This window comes from Mesocricetus auratus, unplaced genomic scaffold (assembly GCF_017639785.1).
Source record: "Mesocricetus auratus isolate SY011 unplaced genomic scaffold, BCM_Maur_2.0 Super-Scaffold_100676, whole genome shotgun sequence".
In the NCBI taxonomy this organism is placed as follows: domain Eukaryota; kingdom Metazoa; phylum Chordata; class Mammalia; order Rodentia; family Cricetidae; genus Mesocricetus; species Mesocricetus auratus.
Window position 1 is genome coordinate 169,346,608 of NW_024429266.1, and position 18,136 is coordinate 169,364,743.

The window sequence follows — 18,136 nt, forward strand, 5'->3', positions numbered from 1 at the left end:
CATTTAATTTAGCATGTACAAAAATAATGTTACTATGAGAATATCTCTTGAAGCTGAGTTTATTAGCATATGAGTTTGATGTGGTCGAGTTCATTTGAACTATGCTTCACTACGGGAGTTAAAAGGATACAGGTGAAGAACCGAGAGCCAGCTACTAGAAGTCTTGACTTCTGCTGTGCTATTGTTTGTAAGTTGTTTAACCTCTTGTCCTCCTTTGCAAAAGTAACTTGGGGAAGGAAAGGGTAAATGTAATCTTACACTTCCAGGTAACAGTTCATCACCCAGGGAGTCAGGGCAGGAATCAAAAGCCATGAAGGAATGTCGCTTACAGGTTCTTTCCCATGGTTTGCACAGCTTGCTTGCATATACAACCAGGACCACCTGCCCGGGGGTGACACCACCCACAGTAGGTGTACATGTAGGCTCAGAATAACACAAAGAAAAGAGAAAAGCCTAATATAAGGGGATGAGAAAGGACTGAATGAAACAATGGATACAAGTTATTTTATATGTACTCACACACACATACACACACATATATAATATATATATAAAATTAATTTTTCTAGTGTTAATTCTGTTATGGAGTTTTTGCGGGGTTGGTGGTGGGTAAATGAAAAACTGCATTCATATTGAAAGTGTAAAATTTAATATGAAGCTTCATAGCTTCTGTTTTGAATGTCAATTCTACTTGTCCATGAGCTCAACCTTGTTCAGGTCACTGTTGCTGTGGATTTCACTCGCCAAGTCTTAACTCCTTTGCTCATCACTCCTCGCTCTCTGCAACTGGTTTCCAGGAGTTCAGTTCAGTGTTTATCTGTGGATGTCTGCCTCTGCTTCCTTCAGTCACTGGATGAAGGCTCTGGGATGGCATATAAGGAAATCGTTAATCACCTTATCAGGGAAGGGCATTTAAGGTAGCCTCTGCACTATTGGTTAGATTGCCAGTTGGTGTCATCCTTGTAGGTCTCTGGACATCTCACTAGTGCCAGATCTCTCTTCAAATCTATAATGGCTCCTTCTATTATGGTACCTCTCATCCTGCTCTCCTCTATTTTTCCCCTGACTCAACTTTCTTGCTCCCCCATGTCCTCCTCTCCCGTCCTGTTCACCTCCTCTCTTTCTCCCAGCTTCCTCACGCCCCCCACCCCCAACCCCATGCTCCCAATCTCCTCAGAAGATCCTATCCCATTCCCCTTCTCTGGGTTACCATGAATATCTCTCTTCGGGTCCTCCCTGTTTCCCAGACTCTCTGGCAGTGGGATTCGATGCTGGCACTCCCCCATTTCATGCCTAAAATCCATATATGAGTGAGTACATACCATGCTTGTCTTTTAGTGACTGGGTTACCTCACTCAGGATGGTTTCTTCTAGTTCCATCCATTTGCCTGCAAATTTCAAGATTCCATTGTTTTTTTCTGCTGAGTAGTACTCCATTGTGTAAATGTACCACATTTTCTCTATCCACTCTTCACTTGATGGGCATCTAGATTGCTTCCAGGTCCTGGCTCTACAAATAATGCTGCTATGAACATAGTGGAACAGATGTCCTTGTATGAATGTGCATCTTTTTGGCATATGCCTAAGAGTGGAATTGCTGGATCTTGTGGTAGACTGATTCCCATTTTCCTGAGGAACTGTCATACTGATTTCCCCACTAGCAGTGGAGGAGTGTTCCCCTCTCTCCACATCCTCTCCAGCATAAACTGTCATTGGTGTTTTTGATTTTAGCCATTCTAACAGGAATAAGATGGTGCCTCAGAGTTGTTTTGGTTTGCATTTCCCTTATGGCTAAGGATGTTGAGCACTTTCTCATCCATTTTAAACTCCTTTATTGAGAATTCTCTATTTAGTTCTGTACCCTACTTTTTAATTGGATTCTTTGGTGTTTTGGAGACTTACTTCTTTGCAAATCTTGGAGATCAGCCCTCTGTCAGATGTGGTGTTAGTGAACATCTTTTCCCATTCCATGGGCCGCCTTTTTGTCTTGTTGACTGTGCCCTTTTTTTGCCTTACAGAAGCTTCTCAGTTTCAGGAGGTTCCATTTATTAATTGTCGATCTCAGTGTCTGTGCTACTGGTGTTATGCTCAGGAAGTGGTCTCCTGTACCAGTTTGTTCAAGGGTACCTCCCACTTTCTCTTGTAAGAGGTTCAGTGTGGCTGGATTTATGTTGAGGTCTTTGATCCATTCAGACCTAAGTTTTTTGCAACGTGATAGACATGGATCTATCTGCAGTCATATCCATTTATGCCAGCACCATTTGTTGAAGATGCTGTCCTTTTTCCAATGTATAATTTTAGCTTCTTTGCCAAAAATCAAATGTTCATAGGTGTGTGGGTTAGTATCAGGTTTTTCAATTCAATTCCATTGGTCTACCTGTCTATTTTTGTGCCCAAACCAAGCTGTTTTCAGGACTAAAGTTCTATAATAGAGCTTGAAGTCAGGGATGGTGATGCCTCCAGAAGTTCCTTTATTGTACAGGGTTGTCTTGGCTATCCTGGGTCTTTTGTTTTTCCATATAAAGTTGAGTATTGTTCTTTCAAGATCTGTGAAGAATTGTGCTGGTATTTTGATGGGGATTGCATTGAATCTGTAGGTTGCTTTTGACAAGATTGCCATTTTTACTATGTTGAGCCTACCAATCCAAGAGCGTGGGAGATCTTTCCATTTTCTGGTATTTTCTTTAATTTCTTTCTTTAAAGTTCTTGCTGTACAGGTCTTTTCACTTGTTTGGTTAGCATTATCCCCAAATATTTTATGTTGTTTAGGGCTATTATAAAGGGTGATGTTTCTCTGATTTCTTTCTCAGCTCATTTATTGTTTGTATATTATAGGGCTACTGATTTTTTTGAGTTAACCTTGTATCTTGCCACTTTGCTGAAGGTGTTTATCAGCTCTAAGAGTTCCCTGGTAGAGTTTTTTTGGGTCACTTATGTAGACTATTATATCATCTGCGAATAGTGAAAGTTTGACTTCTTTCTTTCCAACTTGTATCCCCTAGACGCTGTTGGATCATTTCTTTCTGCAGTCTATTCTGGGAGTCACATGGGAACGCAGGTGCTGGTTTAATCAACACTTCACTTCTTAGAGCCATGTTTAGGGTAACATCTGTGCATCACTACTTAGGTAGGAGCTCAGGAAGTCTGGGGTCCACTCCCACCCCACCTTTGTCCCTGGATCCAGATCATCTGGTTAGAGTTTGAGCTTTAGTCTCTGCTGCAACACTCCTTGAACTCAGCTTGTTCTCGAGGCCAGATGATGAGAGAAGAGAGGGAAAGGCAACATGGGTGTGCTTCTATGTAAGTCCTCTCACTGGGCAATTTTCCTCCCTTCTCTTACTTAGCAAGCTTAAGTTTGGTATGAGGCGGGAAATGTCAATAGTATTTTGTGCTGTCCCCAAGCACCTGTTGGACTGTGGTTTCTGTTCTGTTAGGATTTTCTGCTCTGTGGCTGTCAGGGCATCTATGTACAGCTTCCAGGCCTGGTTTTGTCTGGGGCACTCTCAGGGCTGAGGGCAAACAACATTCTGGGGCATTACTTCACTTGTGTGCTATACCCCTGCACTGTGGATCCCATCCTCACACCAGGTACACAGGCACGACTTTTTAAGAAGCCCTTTCTGCTTATAACTGTTGTCAGTTTCTGGCATCTGGGTTGCGTTTGAGTCCACCTTGGAGATCGGAAGGAAACAAATAACACAGCTGGGGAACAGTGCCCCAGAGGGTTTGTGCTTTGAGTTCTGGTTTCCTTCTCTAGATTGTCACCCGGGACTCACTTTTCAGAGACCTCAGCAGCCCCTATGCACCCAATCTAGGGCAGTGGTTCTTAGCATGTGGGTCACTACCCCTTGGGGAGGGTCGAAGGACCATTTCATAGGGGTTGCCTAAGACCATGGAGCATACAGATTGGTAAAATTGATAAAATTGTTAAGATTGGTAACAGTAGCAAAATTAGTTATGAAGTAGCAATGAAAATAATTTTATGGTAGACCTGTCCTTCTCATTTGACTTCTTGAAATACCCAGTTTTCTTCAGATGGAAGGGAAGTTCTAAGACTCACCTTTTTCTTGTTTTAGCTTTTTGAGATAGAGCCTACATACTGAGTTCCAGTCTATTCTTGGGTATATATTTAGAACCTGTGTCAATAAACAAACAAATCTATTTTAATTGATATCTGTCAATAAATGGTTGTTTGTTAATGATCTTTAGTGCTCTTGGGTAAGGCATCCATACTGTGATTACTACAACTCTTTACTGCAGACTTCATTAGGGTGTATGTTTGCAGTTTCAAATCAGTGCTCCTGAATATTTTACAGGTGCTGCACATGGGGATGCTTCTGATTTGGTTGAATTTACCCATAGGCACCAAATTTACACATTCACTAAATTGAATTTACACATAGGCAAACTGAAAATTCTAGGCAGCTTTTTGGGTATGGATTTAGTGAGACCATTATTACAGTGCTGTTAATGAAAGGTGTAGTGCACACAGGAAGAAGTCCTGAGAGATATTTGGAAATGGATGTTCCTTAGGCAGAGAGGTTACCAGGAGTGAAGTGTCATGCTTCTAATTGAAATCGGGCTGGAGAACATTTCAGTCCGCAGGAGTTGTGTTTGCAAGGAGGTTGTTGCAGAGTGGCTGCACTGGAACATGCAGGCAATAAGAATTAGTAAGTTGTTTCAGATGTGTTGGGTGTTTCATGTTGCATAAAAAATTGTAGAGAGAATTTTGGGCTTATGTGTTCATTTTGCATAGCTTAATGCTAAATGTAGTGAGGCTTTCACTTGGTTTTAGTGTTTCTAGCCAAAAGATATGTCTTGGACTCCCTGGCCAACAAAACCATGCAACTAATCCCCCTAAATGATAATCAACATCCATAATCCATTGGATGACCAAAAATCACCCTCCCCACCTCTTGGGAATGTGGGCATCGTGTTCGCCAGACTGCTTCCTGTTCTTTGGGGGTGATGATGTCCTTAGGGAATCCTGAGAAAATTGAGATAATGGTCAAGTCCCAGGAAAACTAGCTATAACGTTTGTTGTCCAATCTTTGTGTAATGGGAAAGTACAGGGCTTATTCGCAGTTCTGACTGGAATAGTCTGTGAGGCTGGGTTATCCTAGCTAGCAGCTTTGTAATTGTTCTAGATGCAGAATTTTGAGGAAACTGCATGACAGGCATTGTTAGAGGCTGGATCACGTAGTCTACTGGTGTTTGGTCCTCTTTTTTTTTCTGAAAAAAAAAACTTTTAAAAGTAACATGTATCTGCATAACACAATTATGAAATGTGTGGTGTACAAGTCAGCTAAAGACTTTTTTGTTTTATGTTTGAGCAGATAGAAGGCATCTTTTAACTTTTTAAGTTTGTTTGAAATGTTTTTAAGTTTGTTCATGCCACATGAAAGAATGACATGTAATAATAAGTCATGAGGACTCTGTAGCCAATAATATTTATCATGTCTCATCCAGTCTCAGAGTTGTTTCCATAGTAGAAGGATCAGCATTTGTGACACCTATTCTGTAGTTTTTCTTGGCTTCTTTTTTCATGTGTCTAGCCAAGATTTCTCAGGAGGTCTCCCCTGCTTAAATGCAATCTTTATTTATTTTGAAGAAATTTACAGTATTTTGTTTCCTGTGGAGACAAAGGCTCAACCTCTTCCCCCAATGCAACATACTTCCTGATTTTCATTTTGAAGCCAAGACATCTCTGAAGTATGTAGACTGGCTTAATTAGGCGTCCCCTTCCACAATCCACTGTGTCTCACCAGCTGCCATTCTCTGCTCATTAGCATTCAAAACATTCAAAATTAACAGAGCACCATATACGTTCAAACTCCTGTGTTACAATGTTTTCTACTCTAATGTGACTTATTTTTTATGATTTTATTCTCCCTTTAAAGACTTTACTATTATTTTTAAACTGTTTATGACTGTCTATACACAGTCTTTTATTTAGCATCTAAGCATATTTTTAAGTGTACTATATCTGTTCCGAGGTTCTTTTCGGTCTGGACCTGACATTCTGCAGCCTTTGTGACCATGTGAGCCAAGCCTTAACCTGCTAGCCTCTCCATTGCAAGGCTAGTTTATGGTGCTGGCAGCTGGCTCTGCCCCCTTTGGGTCCACCTAACCATCCCCGCTGTGCATAACTGTTCCAGTTCTGGGGACTGTTGTGTCTGTACTGTGGCAGGCATTTCCATCTAGTTCTGGGGACTGTTGTGTCTGTACTGTGGCAGGCATTTCTATCTAGTTCTGGGGACTGTTGTGTCTGTACTGTGTGTGGCAGGCATTTCCATCTAGTTCTGGGGACTGTTGTGTCTGTACTGTGGCAGGCATTTCTATCTAGTCTCCCACAAGTGTTAGCAGGGCTGTTAAGCTTTTTATTACACCAACCATAGCAGTGCATCTTCAAACCTGCTTGCCTCTCAAAAGCTTCTTATCAGAGGCAATGCTAGAGCGGCTCATGGGAACACTGCAGCTGTGAAGAGTTCAATACTACGTGACCCAGTTTGAATGTAGGTTTGCTTCATAGATGAAAGGAATGCAGTACTTTATTAAAGGGCACCTGTTAACAAACAAAAATGCTTATGTCTGATGACTTTTGAGACCAAGAGGAGAAAAAACCAGAGGAAAGGGAGCAGTACGCATTTGAAGCAATGAGGCAGGAGCTAATGTAGACACTTAGGAAATGCAATTATAAGAGACCGGTCATGTGTCCTTTCTGTGAGAGAGTTCGTTAGTTTTCTATATCTGTATCTGACCAAAAGTGACATAGCGGGGCTGAGGCTTAGAAATCTAGACTCATTTTCAAGTAGCACAATCCATATGATATGTGGCAGTTGTCTTAGTTTTAATTGCCCTTTTAAAGTTATTCATATAAATGATAATGAAAACAAAAAATGTTCCATATTATGTAGAGCCATGTGATGCGCAATTCATGTGCAGTCATACATCTGGGAATGTAACCCACAGCCTTATGTGTGCTTAGACATGTGATCTACCACTAAGCAACCTGAGACATGTGATCTACTAAGCAACAGGAGCTCCTGTTATTTCTTTATGATGAAAACATTCAATACCCTTGGTTTTTTTAATGAAATTGACAATATGTATCTTTATCTATAGTTGTCCAAAGGTTTAAATTATCTTTAGGGGATGTAAACATCACCACTTCAGAGAGGATTTTACTGGATACCCATTTGCTCTATATTATTACCTCTTTTGCGTCGACTATATTATTAGTTCTTGACCAGTATTTTTATATTTGCTTCTTAGTTTCTCTTTTCCTTCCATTTATTAAATAAATGAGTGAATGATTACTTGGGAGCATAATGTATGGGTACCTGTATGGGTTTATAAGACCACAGAGGGAAAAGGACAGTAGGTGCTTATAACTCTGTATGGCACAGTTCATTATCTGTGCATGCTGTCAAAGACATACAAAAGGGCTGGATGTTGGTGGTGCACAAATTTAATCCCAGCACTCAGAGGCAGAGGCAGGTGGATCTTTGTGAGTTTGAGGCCAACCTGGTCTACAGAGTGAGTGCCAGGACAGGCTCCAAAGCAATTCAGAGAAACCCTGTCTCGAAAAACAAAACAGCAAAAAAGACATAGGAAAGGGAGGCTGCTAGTAGCTGATCACTGAATGTCTGTGACAGAGTGTCTTACTTCTGCCTGTGTCTTGAACACCTAGGAACCATCTCTTTCATCTACGCAGACACCAAAGAAGAAGAAGAAGAAGAAAAAAAACCAAAACAAAACCCAAAAAGCCTCACTCAGTGATTGAAGCCATTGCCAATTGATTTGAATTGGGAGAAGTGAAACTGGCTGCATACCAGTGTGTCTGCATGGAGAGCCTGTTTGTACAGGTGGTCTATCTGTAGCATGAATGGAAGGTGCCTTTGTTTCTGCCACATATTTTCTGAGTAGCTTGAAGATGGTTTTTGAGCTGGTTGTGAAAGAGTAATCTTGCATTGTTAGAATTTTGTACCAAGTTTTATTTGATTTTCTTTACTTCCGAGAAGCACTGTTTGGAGTCTGGCTTATCTGGAGTGATGGCCCATGTGGAGAATTTGGACCATTTAGAGAAAGAATGCCTTTGCTGGCTATATCTGTAGAGAAATGGGAAGTTTCAGCTTACAGTTTTGCACACTGCTTCATTCACTTTGCTTATAGTACTGAAGAGAGCTCTTACTCAGAGGCTGTGGGAATATTGAGGGACTTTGTGTTCTGATCATAAGATGTAATTGCCAGGATGGATCTTACAACTTGTACTTTTAAACTAATGTCCTGTAGGGAGGAAGTATATCTGCAGTTGGAAATGAATCTGAACTGTTTCATGAAGATGAGGACAGATGATTGTTTTGGGGTTGTTTTTTTAAAAAGATAATTGGCCCAACTGTTCTGAAAGGAGGAGACAATGGTTTGCATGCTCTTGCTACTAGATTGGATGACTCTGGATGAGAGCTTTCTTGCCCCTTCCAAAGAGAGTGCTATAAAGGGCATATGGCCTAGTATGATGTGTGTGCAGTGGCAGCTGCTATAGAGAAGCATGATGTAGTAGTATATGCGTTTCCAAACAAAGAACAGTCTAGATGAAAGAATGCTTGAATATAGTTCACTTTCTGGTTTCTAAGTTACCATGAAGACATTGAAGTAGAATGTGAAACAGTCCCTATCATTCCAAACAACAGCACACCACCCAATTTTAAAGTTAAGGTATTTCCCCCTCAAAAACAAACAAAAAACAAACAACCAGACCAAACCAAACCAAACCAAACCAAAACCCAAAACCCAAAACGTATAAAATGGGTTTTCTTCAATTGGAAGACATTTGTAAGTTAGTGTCTGTCTTGGTTAGGGTTTCTATTGCTGTGAAGAGATACTGTGACCATGGCAACTCTTATAAAGAAAACATTTAATTGTGGCTCCCTTGTAGTTTCAGAGGTTCAGTCCACTATCGTCTTGGCAGGGAACATGTTGACATGCAACCAGACATGGTGCTGTCTACATCTTGGCTGGCATTCAACAAGAAGTCAACAGAGACACTGGGTGGTATCCTGAGCGTAGGAAACTTCAAAACCTGCCCCCACAGTAGCATACTTCCTCCAGAAAGGCCATACGCACTCCAACAAAGCCATACCTCCTAATAGTGCCACCCCCTATGAGATTATGGGGCCAATTACTTTCAGACTACCACAGTGTCCTTTAGAATATTGAAGGACTTTTAAATCTGATTTGCAGTCATTTATCTATTTCTGAAGTAACTTATTGTTGATTGTAAACATAGAGTTTGCTCTGCCCCTTGTAGGCCAAATGTGTTGTGGTAAAGCTATTTGTGTTCTAAATCCAGATGCAGTTAGTAGAAGACCGTATAAGGTGCTGGGAATTAAACCATGTTCTTTGTAAGAGCAGCAAGTGCTTTTAATTGATGAGCTATTTCTCTAGCCCCCTCCCCATTAAAAAATCAAGGTTGTTACTCTGTTTTAAGTATATCCCACATTTTGTTTACTCATCTTCTCATGCACTTATGGGTTCCTCTACCTCTCGGTATTTCTTTTTAAATGGTGTGGCTGTGAACATGAGTCTACAAAATCTCTTAGAATCCTTGCCTTTTTCAGTTCCTTTCGGTTTGCATCCAGAAGCATAGTTGCTTGATCATATGGAGTATTGATTCACTTTTGGCGACAGTATTAAGAGATCCGGGCCTGCAGGAGATTGATTGTCTTGCAGCTGAAGAAAGTCCAGTGACAGGAGGAGTAAATGCTTTATTAGCAGAATGTCAGTATATTGGAAGATGGGAAGTTAACACCTGACATTGTCTAGACTGGTGCTACCTAATCTAGGTTTCTAAAGTATCTTGTGTGGGTATGTTACTTTAGGCTCAGGTAAGCAGCAGGGCAGTTTGTTTAATCTCCATAAATATCCAGTTAGAGAACGTGGGGGTGAGTTCTTAGCTCAGTCCAGAGCACCTTGTCTTTGTGAATTGAAGAAAACATGATTATTCAGAGGCTTGGGTAAGGGCTGTGCATCTAGTTTCTGTCAGTGCCGGTCCTGTTCTGTATTGACAATTGCCTCGTCATTTTGACTGTCTTTGTGGCCATGGAATGTGTGGGTAGTACATGGGGAGGAGGTCAGTGCTTTCTGTTTCTTACTTTCTTGCTGGGGATCAAACCCAGTCCTTTACAAAACTGGGTGAATGCTCTTTACTAAGTGACATCTCTGGTCCTAGGTCCTGCCCACTTTGTTAGCAGTTTACTGAAGTGCCAGTTTATATACCATAAAATTCATCAGTTTTAGATGTACAAATCAGCGATTTCAACAAATTGTCTGAGTTGCACAGCCGTGGCATACATCTCTCTAACATTTGAAGATCTCTTATGCCCACTTCATTCCTAGTCCCTCCTCCAGATAACCAGTAATCTACTTTCTTTCCGTTTTCTGGATGTATTGTGAAGATGAAATCATAATATATATGAATTTTTGTGTTTGGATTTGGTTTTCTTTTTAAAAAGGATTTCACTGTGTAACCCAGGTAATCTTGAACTCATGATCTTCCCGCCTCAGTTACCTGAGTGAGTCTTGATTACAGGTCGATTGCAGTGTAACTCAGTGTGGCCCTGGACTTTTGATCCTCCTGCCTCACCTTTCTGTGTCAAGATGGGATTACAGGTGTGTGTCATCAAGCCTAGTAACATTTTCTAAATTTTAAATTTTTTCTTAGTAGCTGTTTTAGTGTGTGTGTGTGTGTGTGTGTATGATAGTGGCTCTGTGATTGGAATTTGCACTTCTCTAATGAATAGCAATGGGAAACATGTTTGTGAGCTTGTGCGTATGTGGCACTTCATGACCATATGCCTTTTTTTTTTTTTTTTTTTTTTTTTGGTTTTACGAGACAGGGTTTCTCTGTTTTGGAGGCTGTCGGTCCAGCCTGGCCTCGAACTCACAGAGATCCGCCTGCCTCTGCCTCCCGAGTGCTGGGATTAAAGGCGTGCGCCACCACCGCCCGGCGACCATATGCCATTTTGATAGCACTAGGTTTTGTTGCTGTGCTTCTTGAGATAAGGGATCACTGTGTAGCTGGTTACTAACTATGTGGACCAGACTAGCTTTGAACTCAAGAGATCCATATATTGTTTAGGTCAGTCTCATGCAGGCGTCCTGGTTGTTGGTTCAGTCTCTGTGAGCCCCTATGAGCCCTGGTTAGTTGATTGTGTGAGTGAGTCTTCCTTTGGTGTGCTTGACCCCAATGGCTCCCACACTCCTTTCTCCTCCTCCTCCTCTGCAGGAATCTCAAACTCTCTAATCTCCCTAATGTTTGGCTGTGTGTCTCTGCATATATGTGACAGCTGTGTAGCTTGGTCTTCTTGTGGGACTCTTGACAGTGAGGAGCAGGTGCTGTCTCCTACTATTTTGCTGACTTTTTGACCCTATCCTTATACCGGGTTACCTGCCCAGCACTAACACATGGGAAATGCTTAGTCTTATTGCAACTTGATATGTGATATTTATTGATACTCTCATAGGAGATGCACCCTTTCCTAGATGGAGATGGAAGAGGACGGTATTGGGGGTGGGTGTAGGGAGGCTTCGGTCAGGGTGTAAAATAAATAGATGAATAAAAAATGGGTACAAATGCAATTTTAATACTACAAGATTATAGGATGTTATGTCTCTTTATTATTGATTAATCTAACTTGAAATGTTTTATTTTGTTTAGTCAGGTCAATTCAGTGAAGATATGATACCCACGGTGGGCTTCAACATGAGGAAGGTAACTAAAGGTAACGTCACAATAAAGGTATGTTGGCGTCTCATACTCTATACATTTTTGTGTTTATGTATTCATGCATGTATGTGTTTATATATGGATGCATGCATGTATGTATTGCCCCGTTCCTCTCTTTATACTTGATTTAAATTGTAATCAAAGAATTTTCTGTTCCTCTGTTTTTACCTGCTATTTATAATTCTCAAGTAATGGTTGGATTGTTCCAAACGACTGTAGGTCAGTTATTTATGTTTTCTGATAGGTTAAAGTGTTTTAAAAGTTGAAATGTAGCTAAGTGTCCATAAAAATCAACTAGCCATGTGGGCTAGTAGAAGTAATATTTGAATTTGATATCTTGAGAATTCAGACAATAACAGTTCCATCTTCAGTCTGAACAATGTTGTATATTGAAAGGTGGTAATTACTTATGATAATATCATTTTAGTATATTTGTGGTAGCAAATATCGTAATCCAATTTTTTCTGTTCTTCATTATTAAACCTAAAGTGGAAGCTAAAATAGGAAAAGTGTAACTCATTTTTATCATAATTTCTTTTTAGCTCCTGGACTGTAGGAATGATAGGCGATTTAACTTTTTCTTGTTACCCTGGTTTTCATTCTGTAATTCTACGAGTTTGCCTCTAGCCTGAACCACGTGAACATTTTACCCAGTTCTTGTTGATAGATCTGCTTGCTAAGTTCTCTCTGGGGCTTTTCTGATGACACTTCTCTTTTTTTCTTTTGCTTGTGTGCCTTTATGCGTTTTACCAATGTCAGTGCTTAAGTTGGAAACTGCTTTAAAGAAAGTCACAAACTTAGAAGTTTTTGTAGCCATATGCAGTACAAAACAGTGAAATTATTATGGAGAACTCCAAGGGAAGTAATGTTGATTCTATTATTTACAGAGTAATTTAAGAAGACACACTTAAAAGTTTAGGAGGTCCTGAACTGTTTTTTTTTTTTTTTTTTCTTGTCTTGGCATCTAACTCTGGATGTTTCATGTTTTTGTAGATGTTAAAGTTGTTATTATTTTAAAGTTATATATATCCATGATTAGAAATGTATTGGCAGTAATTAATTATCACACTGTCATATTTAGCCAAGTCATTGCTCAAGCAGAACTTTAGATATAGCATTCACATATTTAGAATTTCAAGTTGGGAAGGGTCCTCAAGATTTCACAGATTGAGTTTGGGTTTGAGGCTTTAGGAGTACTCTGGTTCGGTAACATTTGACATGTTTGTGACTGTCTCCACTTCTGGTAGTACCTTCATCAATGACTGCTTGAAATGTTCTTATTAAGAATTGCCTTGTTTTGATTACAGATCTGGGACATAGGAGGACAACCCCGGTTCCGGAGCATGTGGGAGCGGTATTGCAGAGGAGTCAATGCTATTGTGTAAGTTGGTGTGGGCTGTTTTTTTATTTTCTTCTTTTAGTCTGTCAGTTTAGTCTTGAAAGAAGAAAAAAAAAAACATTTTTAATGCTTCCAAAGGTAGACTTAATTATCTGACAGTAATTGTTTTTCCTAGCTAATATCTCAGTATAATTCCATTAACATGGGCTTTTTTAAAACAATCATAGAATAAGGGTTTTGTTTATTGATTTCTTTATTCAGCTGAGTTCTGTGCTGCATGTCTTCCTAAGTATAGCATCTACTAATGAGTCTGTGAATAATGTAGTTGAAAGTATTTATTCACACTAATGTAGGACTTAATTTCTTTTGATTAGCAGTTTCAGTATTGTAAATATTAAGAAAACTTAGGATGTATAATCCTAGTTCATTGAGATTCATAGAGATGGCATGTTGATATCTCTTTGTTTTTTAAGTTACATGATAGATGCTGCAGATCGTGAAAAGATAGAAGCCTCTCGAAATGAGCTCCATAATCTTCTAGATAAACCACAGTTACAAGGAATTCCGGTTAGTTTGGAGAACCTGGTATTTTGTATTTGCAATTATATATTTAACATTGAACCAGTCTTGGTTTTAGGATCCCCACTCCCCACAAGAATGGAGATCTGAAGGTTCTTAAGATCTTTTTCATTTTTCCTTCCTTCCTTCCTTCCTTCCTTCCTTCCTTCCTTCCTTCCTTCTTTTTTTTTTTTTTTTTTTTGAGATTAAGCTTCATGATATAGCCTGGGATGGCCTCAAACTTGTGATCCTGTTACCTCAGTCTCCCAAGTGTTGGGATTATAGGAGTCTGCTACCATACTTGGCTTCTCAGGTTCTTTGTGGAAAACGGTATAGTATTCATATGCAAATTACATATGTTCTTCCATGTGCTTTGGATTATATTTAGATTACTAACAATACTTAATACAACAGACGTGCTTTATAATAGTTGTTGACTGGCCAGGCCATGGTGGTGAATGCTTCTAATCCCAGCACTCGGGAGGCAGAGGCAGGTGAATCTCTGTGAGTTCGAGGCCAGCCTGGTCTTCAAAGAGAGTTCTGGGACAGTCTCCAAACTTATCTGTCTCGAAAAACCAAAAACCAACAACAACAACAAAAAATGTTGACTGTGCTGTTTAGGGAATGATGGCAAAGGGAAGATTGTACATACATTCTCAGTGAGGTTATGGCCTCCCTGCATGTTTTTGCTTTTTGAGATAGATTTCTCTGTATAGCTCAGGCTGGCCTCAAACTGGATATCATTCCACTTCAGTTCCCAAGCACTAGAAGAATTAAAGTTCTGAGTCTCCTGCCTGGCTTCTCATGTGTTTTTGATGTGCAGATGGTTGGACATTGGCATGGAGCCTGTGGGTCTAGAGGGCTGCTAATTCCATTTGAAATTAGTAAAATGTCTTCTTTTTTTAAAGGTTAAAAGTACTTTGGCTCCAACATTGTGAAATTGAGAAATTGAACTGAATTTTTATCTTTCTGATCTTTCTCTGCTACTTACGGTATTTCCTCATGTATTGGATTATTTGAAATACTTTTGTTAAGAATTGTTTGTCTCAGCTGGTTGTGGTTGCTTTTAGCTATAATTCTTGTGCTTGCAAGCCTGTGTTGTTGTTGTTACTGTTTTATTTTACTCTTTTGGGGGTCTGCTAAATAAATACATGAAATCTTATTCTTTCTTATCAGCGCCAGGCTTTAGCTTGCCATGTTTCTGGCTGCCTTTTCTTAAATTAGTCCATCTACCTTTTGCCTCTGGGCTTTTATCTTTCTCTATTTCTGTACACCTTTTTTTCCTTCTTACTCTATAGCTTGCTGTGTAGTTGGTTGGCTGGTTCCTGATGTCCTCCTTTTCTTTTCTTGTTCCTGGATCTCTTCTCCCAAGATTTCTCCTCCCATTTATTCTCTCTGCCTGCCAGCTCTGCCCGTTTTTTCTCCTGCCTTCCTATTGGCCGTTTGGCTCTTTATTAGACTAATCAGATGTTTTAGACAGGCAAAAGTGACAGAGCTTCACAGAGTTAAACGAATGCAACATGAAAGAATGCAACACATCTTTGTATCATTAAACAAATGTTTCATAGCATAAACAAATGTGGCATATCTTCAAATAATATTCCACAGCAACAATATATTTTGTTCATATTTCTGATCCACTCCTCCCCCTAATTTCTCTGTGGTCCAACCTCATCCAACTTTGTGCCCTCTTTAAAAAAGACTTTTTATGATCCACTGTCCTGTTTATGTTGCCATATTCTTATGGGTGTGGGACCATTCGTTTAACTGGGGCCACACATTTAAAGAGTGCTGACTCTCCTCTCCCTCCTCCAGAAGCCAGTAACTCTACTAGCTCCTGAAAACCTGGGGGGAAATATCAGTTATCTCCATATTTGTATTTGATTGACACAGATAAACTTTAGCTGTGAAGATTTTTTTTTTAAATAGCTCTGACTATCCTGAACTAAATATGTAGATGAGACTAGCCTCAAACTCACAGGTTCAGCTACCTCAGCCTCATTTGTGTGCAACTGTGAAGATACTTACATTTTGGTTATGGTTTTCTAGGAATCCTCTGATTGTACATCATAGTCTTACAATTATTTTTTTAGTGTTGGGGATTAAGCCATTGGACATGCATATGTGCCATGACTTATGTTTGGAGGTCAGAGGATTCCACAACTACCATGTGAGTCGTAGGGATTAAACTCACGTCATTAGCCTTTCCATATTGAGCCATCTCTCAGCTCCTAGAATATCTTAGACTATTTTCAATACAAGTTGGCCACAGACTGAATTGAGGCTGCCTTTATGGTAGGAGTTATGCAATACCAGGATAAATTCATGAATAAAATTGGCTACCAGTCACGCAAGTGTATTGTTTTTGGTTTTTCGAGACAGGGTTTCTCTGTGGCTTTGGAGGCTGTCCTGGAACTAGTTCTTGTAGATAAGGCTGGTCTCGAACTCACAGAGATCCACTACCTCTGCCTCCCGAGTGCTGGAATTAAAGGCGTGCGCCACCACCGCTTGGTTTCAGGTGTATTTTTATTTATTTATATTTCTCAAGTGCACTTTATAATTAAGGTATATGATAACATGAAAGTAGTTTTGGAATATTTAGATACTACTTTGTGTTTCTGTGATCTTTTATACATAAGATTTACCCGTATCTTCTTTTTAAAGGTACTAGTACTTGGAAACAAGAGAGATCTTCCAAATGCCTTGGATGAAAAACAGCTAATTGAAAAAATGTAGGTCCTAAGAAGAGTAATGTTGAGAAGCTTGTTGGTAAATTATAGACTGTCCTCCATTTTGTAGGCATAATTACGTTATTTACTAATGATTATACCTTGCTCTTAGATTGGATAAACTGGGGCAACCAGCGACATAAATCTCTAAAATTTTATTCATGGGAAAATATTCTTTTGAATAGTAATGAAAATAAGTGAAACTGAGTAAAGAGTAAAGTATGACAGCTGCCATTTTTATCATTTCTGTTTCTTACAGGAACCTGTCTGCTATTCAGGATAGAGAAATTTGCTGCTATTCAATTTCTTGCAAAGAAAAGGATAATATAGGTAAGAAATGACTGCTGTTTTGGAAGAGATGAGGATGCCATGTTTTTTTCCATACTGTAGTGAGTGGGGACTTTGTTAGGGCTTTGTTTTATTTGGATACTTTGGGAGGAGAATTAATCTTTTATTACTGTCAAGAACTGGCCAGATGATTTTCTAAAGGAACAACAACAAAAAAATGTCAGCTGGACAGGTAGATACCTGTCATCCTGGGTTTTGGGAAGCTGAGGCAGGAGGATTGCTATGAGTTTGAGGTCTGCCTGGACTACATGGAGAGTGCTAGGGCAACTATGGCTTGGTAGCAGGACCCTATCCTAAAAAGAGGGGTGGGGCTAGGGAGATGAGAGAAAGTCAGTCTTGGGTTCATTAATTCAAGGCTACAAGGGATTCAGCAGTGGTGGTGAGACTTGGTTAGTGTTTGAGGCTAATCATGGCTTGCTAGGGTACACTAATTTATAATTTCAGTACTTCATGTGCAGTGTTACTGAGGCTAAGGAAAACCACTATCATTTCACTAGATTTAAACTGAGCATTAATAAATTGCTTCAAAATTTTAAGTGTACATGGTTTCATGTGTTTGTTTTACTGTCCCGTTCATGTAGCAGGGGAAGTGTCTTGATCTGAGGAAGATGTCCTGGAACCACATGAGGAGTGTTTATTTCTTGTGACCCCATGACTCTAGAATCTTGTCTTTCTGCATTTTTGTCTGGTCTTGAGGACTCGCTTTTCTTTGGGATCTTAGCTTCTTTCCATTGGCCGTAGAGGATAGGCTTCTTCTTTTTTAAGTTTCTTAAGTATGAAAATGTGGTCATTTTCCTTTCCCCGTCTGATTTCACCCTGTGTATTAAAAGATGTACATTAGTTTCCTGAGTTATAAAATCATTGTTTTCCCAGCTGTGAACAGTCACTTTTGTTCAGGTCCTGGCCCTACTCTGTCCTTGGTAGGTGTGATCTGTAATTTCTCTATTGTGTTTTAGTTGGGAAAATGGATTCAGATCTTTAGAACGGAAATGCCTGATGTCAAATCCTCTAGAACTTGAGATATGAGCCACTTGGGAAGCAAGCCAGCTGTGCCTGGGCATGGTGGCACATGCCTTTTTTTTTTTGTTTTGTTTTGTTTTGTTTTTTTTTTGGTTTTTCAAGACAGGGTTTCTCTGTGGCTTTGGAGGCTGTCCTGGAACTAGCTCTTGTAGACCAGGCTGGCCTCGAACTCACAGAGATCCTCCTGCCTCTGCCTCCCGAGTGCTGGGATTAAAGGCGTGTGCCACCAACACCCGGCTGGCACATGCCTTTAGTCATGGTGTTTAGGAGGCAGGTGGCCTCTGTGAATGTGAGGCTAGACAGGCCAGAAGATTCTTTTTCACCTACTCCCTGTAGTCATACGTGCATCTTCTC

At 40.0% G+C, this 18,136-nt stretch overlaps 1 protein-coding gene across 1 annotated transcript in view; it reads left to right on the forward strand.

The window, feature by feature from the left end:
• Arl8b (ADP ribosylation factor like GTPase 8B) overlaps window positions 1-18,136 on the forward strand; it is a 31,171-nt gene that overhangs the window by 8,139 nt on the left and 4,896 nt on the right. Inside the window, exons 2-6 of the mRNA XM_005066172.4 lie at window positions 11,720-11,800; window positions 13,096-13,169; window positions 13,601-13,694; window positions 16,350-16,417; window positions 16,674-16,744. Coding sequence (XP_005066229.1) covers window positions 11,720-11,800; window positions 13,096-13,169; window positions 13,601-13,694; window positions 16,350-16,417; window positions 16,674-16,744 — 388 coding nt within the window. The remainder of the gene's footprint in view (window positions 1-11,719; window positions 11,801-13,095; window positions 13,170-13,600; window positions 13,695-16,349; window positions 16,418-16,673; window positions 16,745-18,136) is intronic.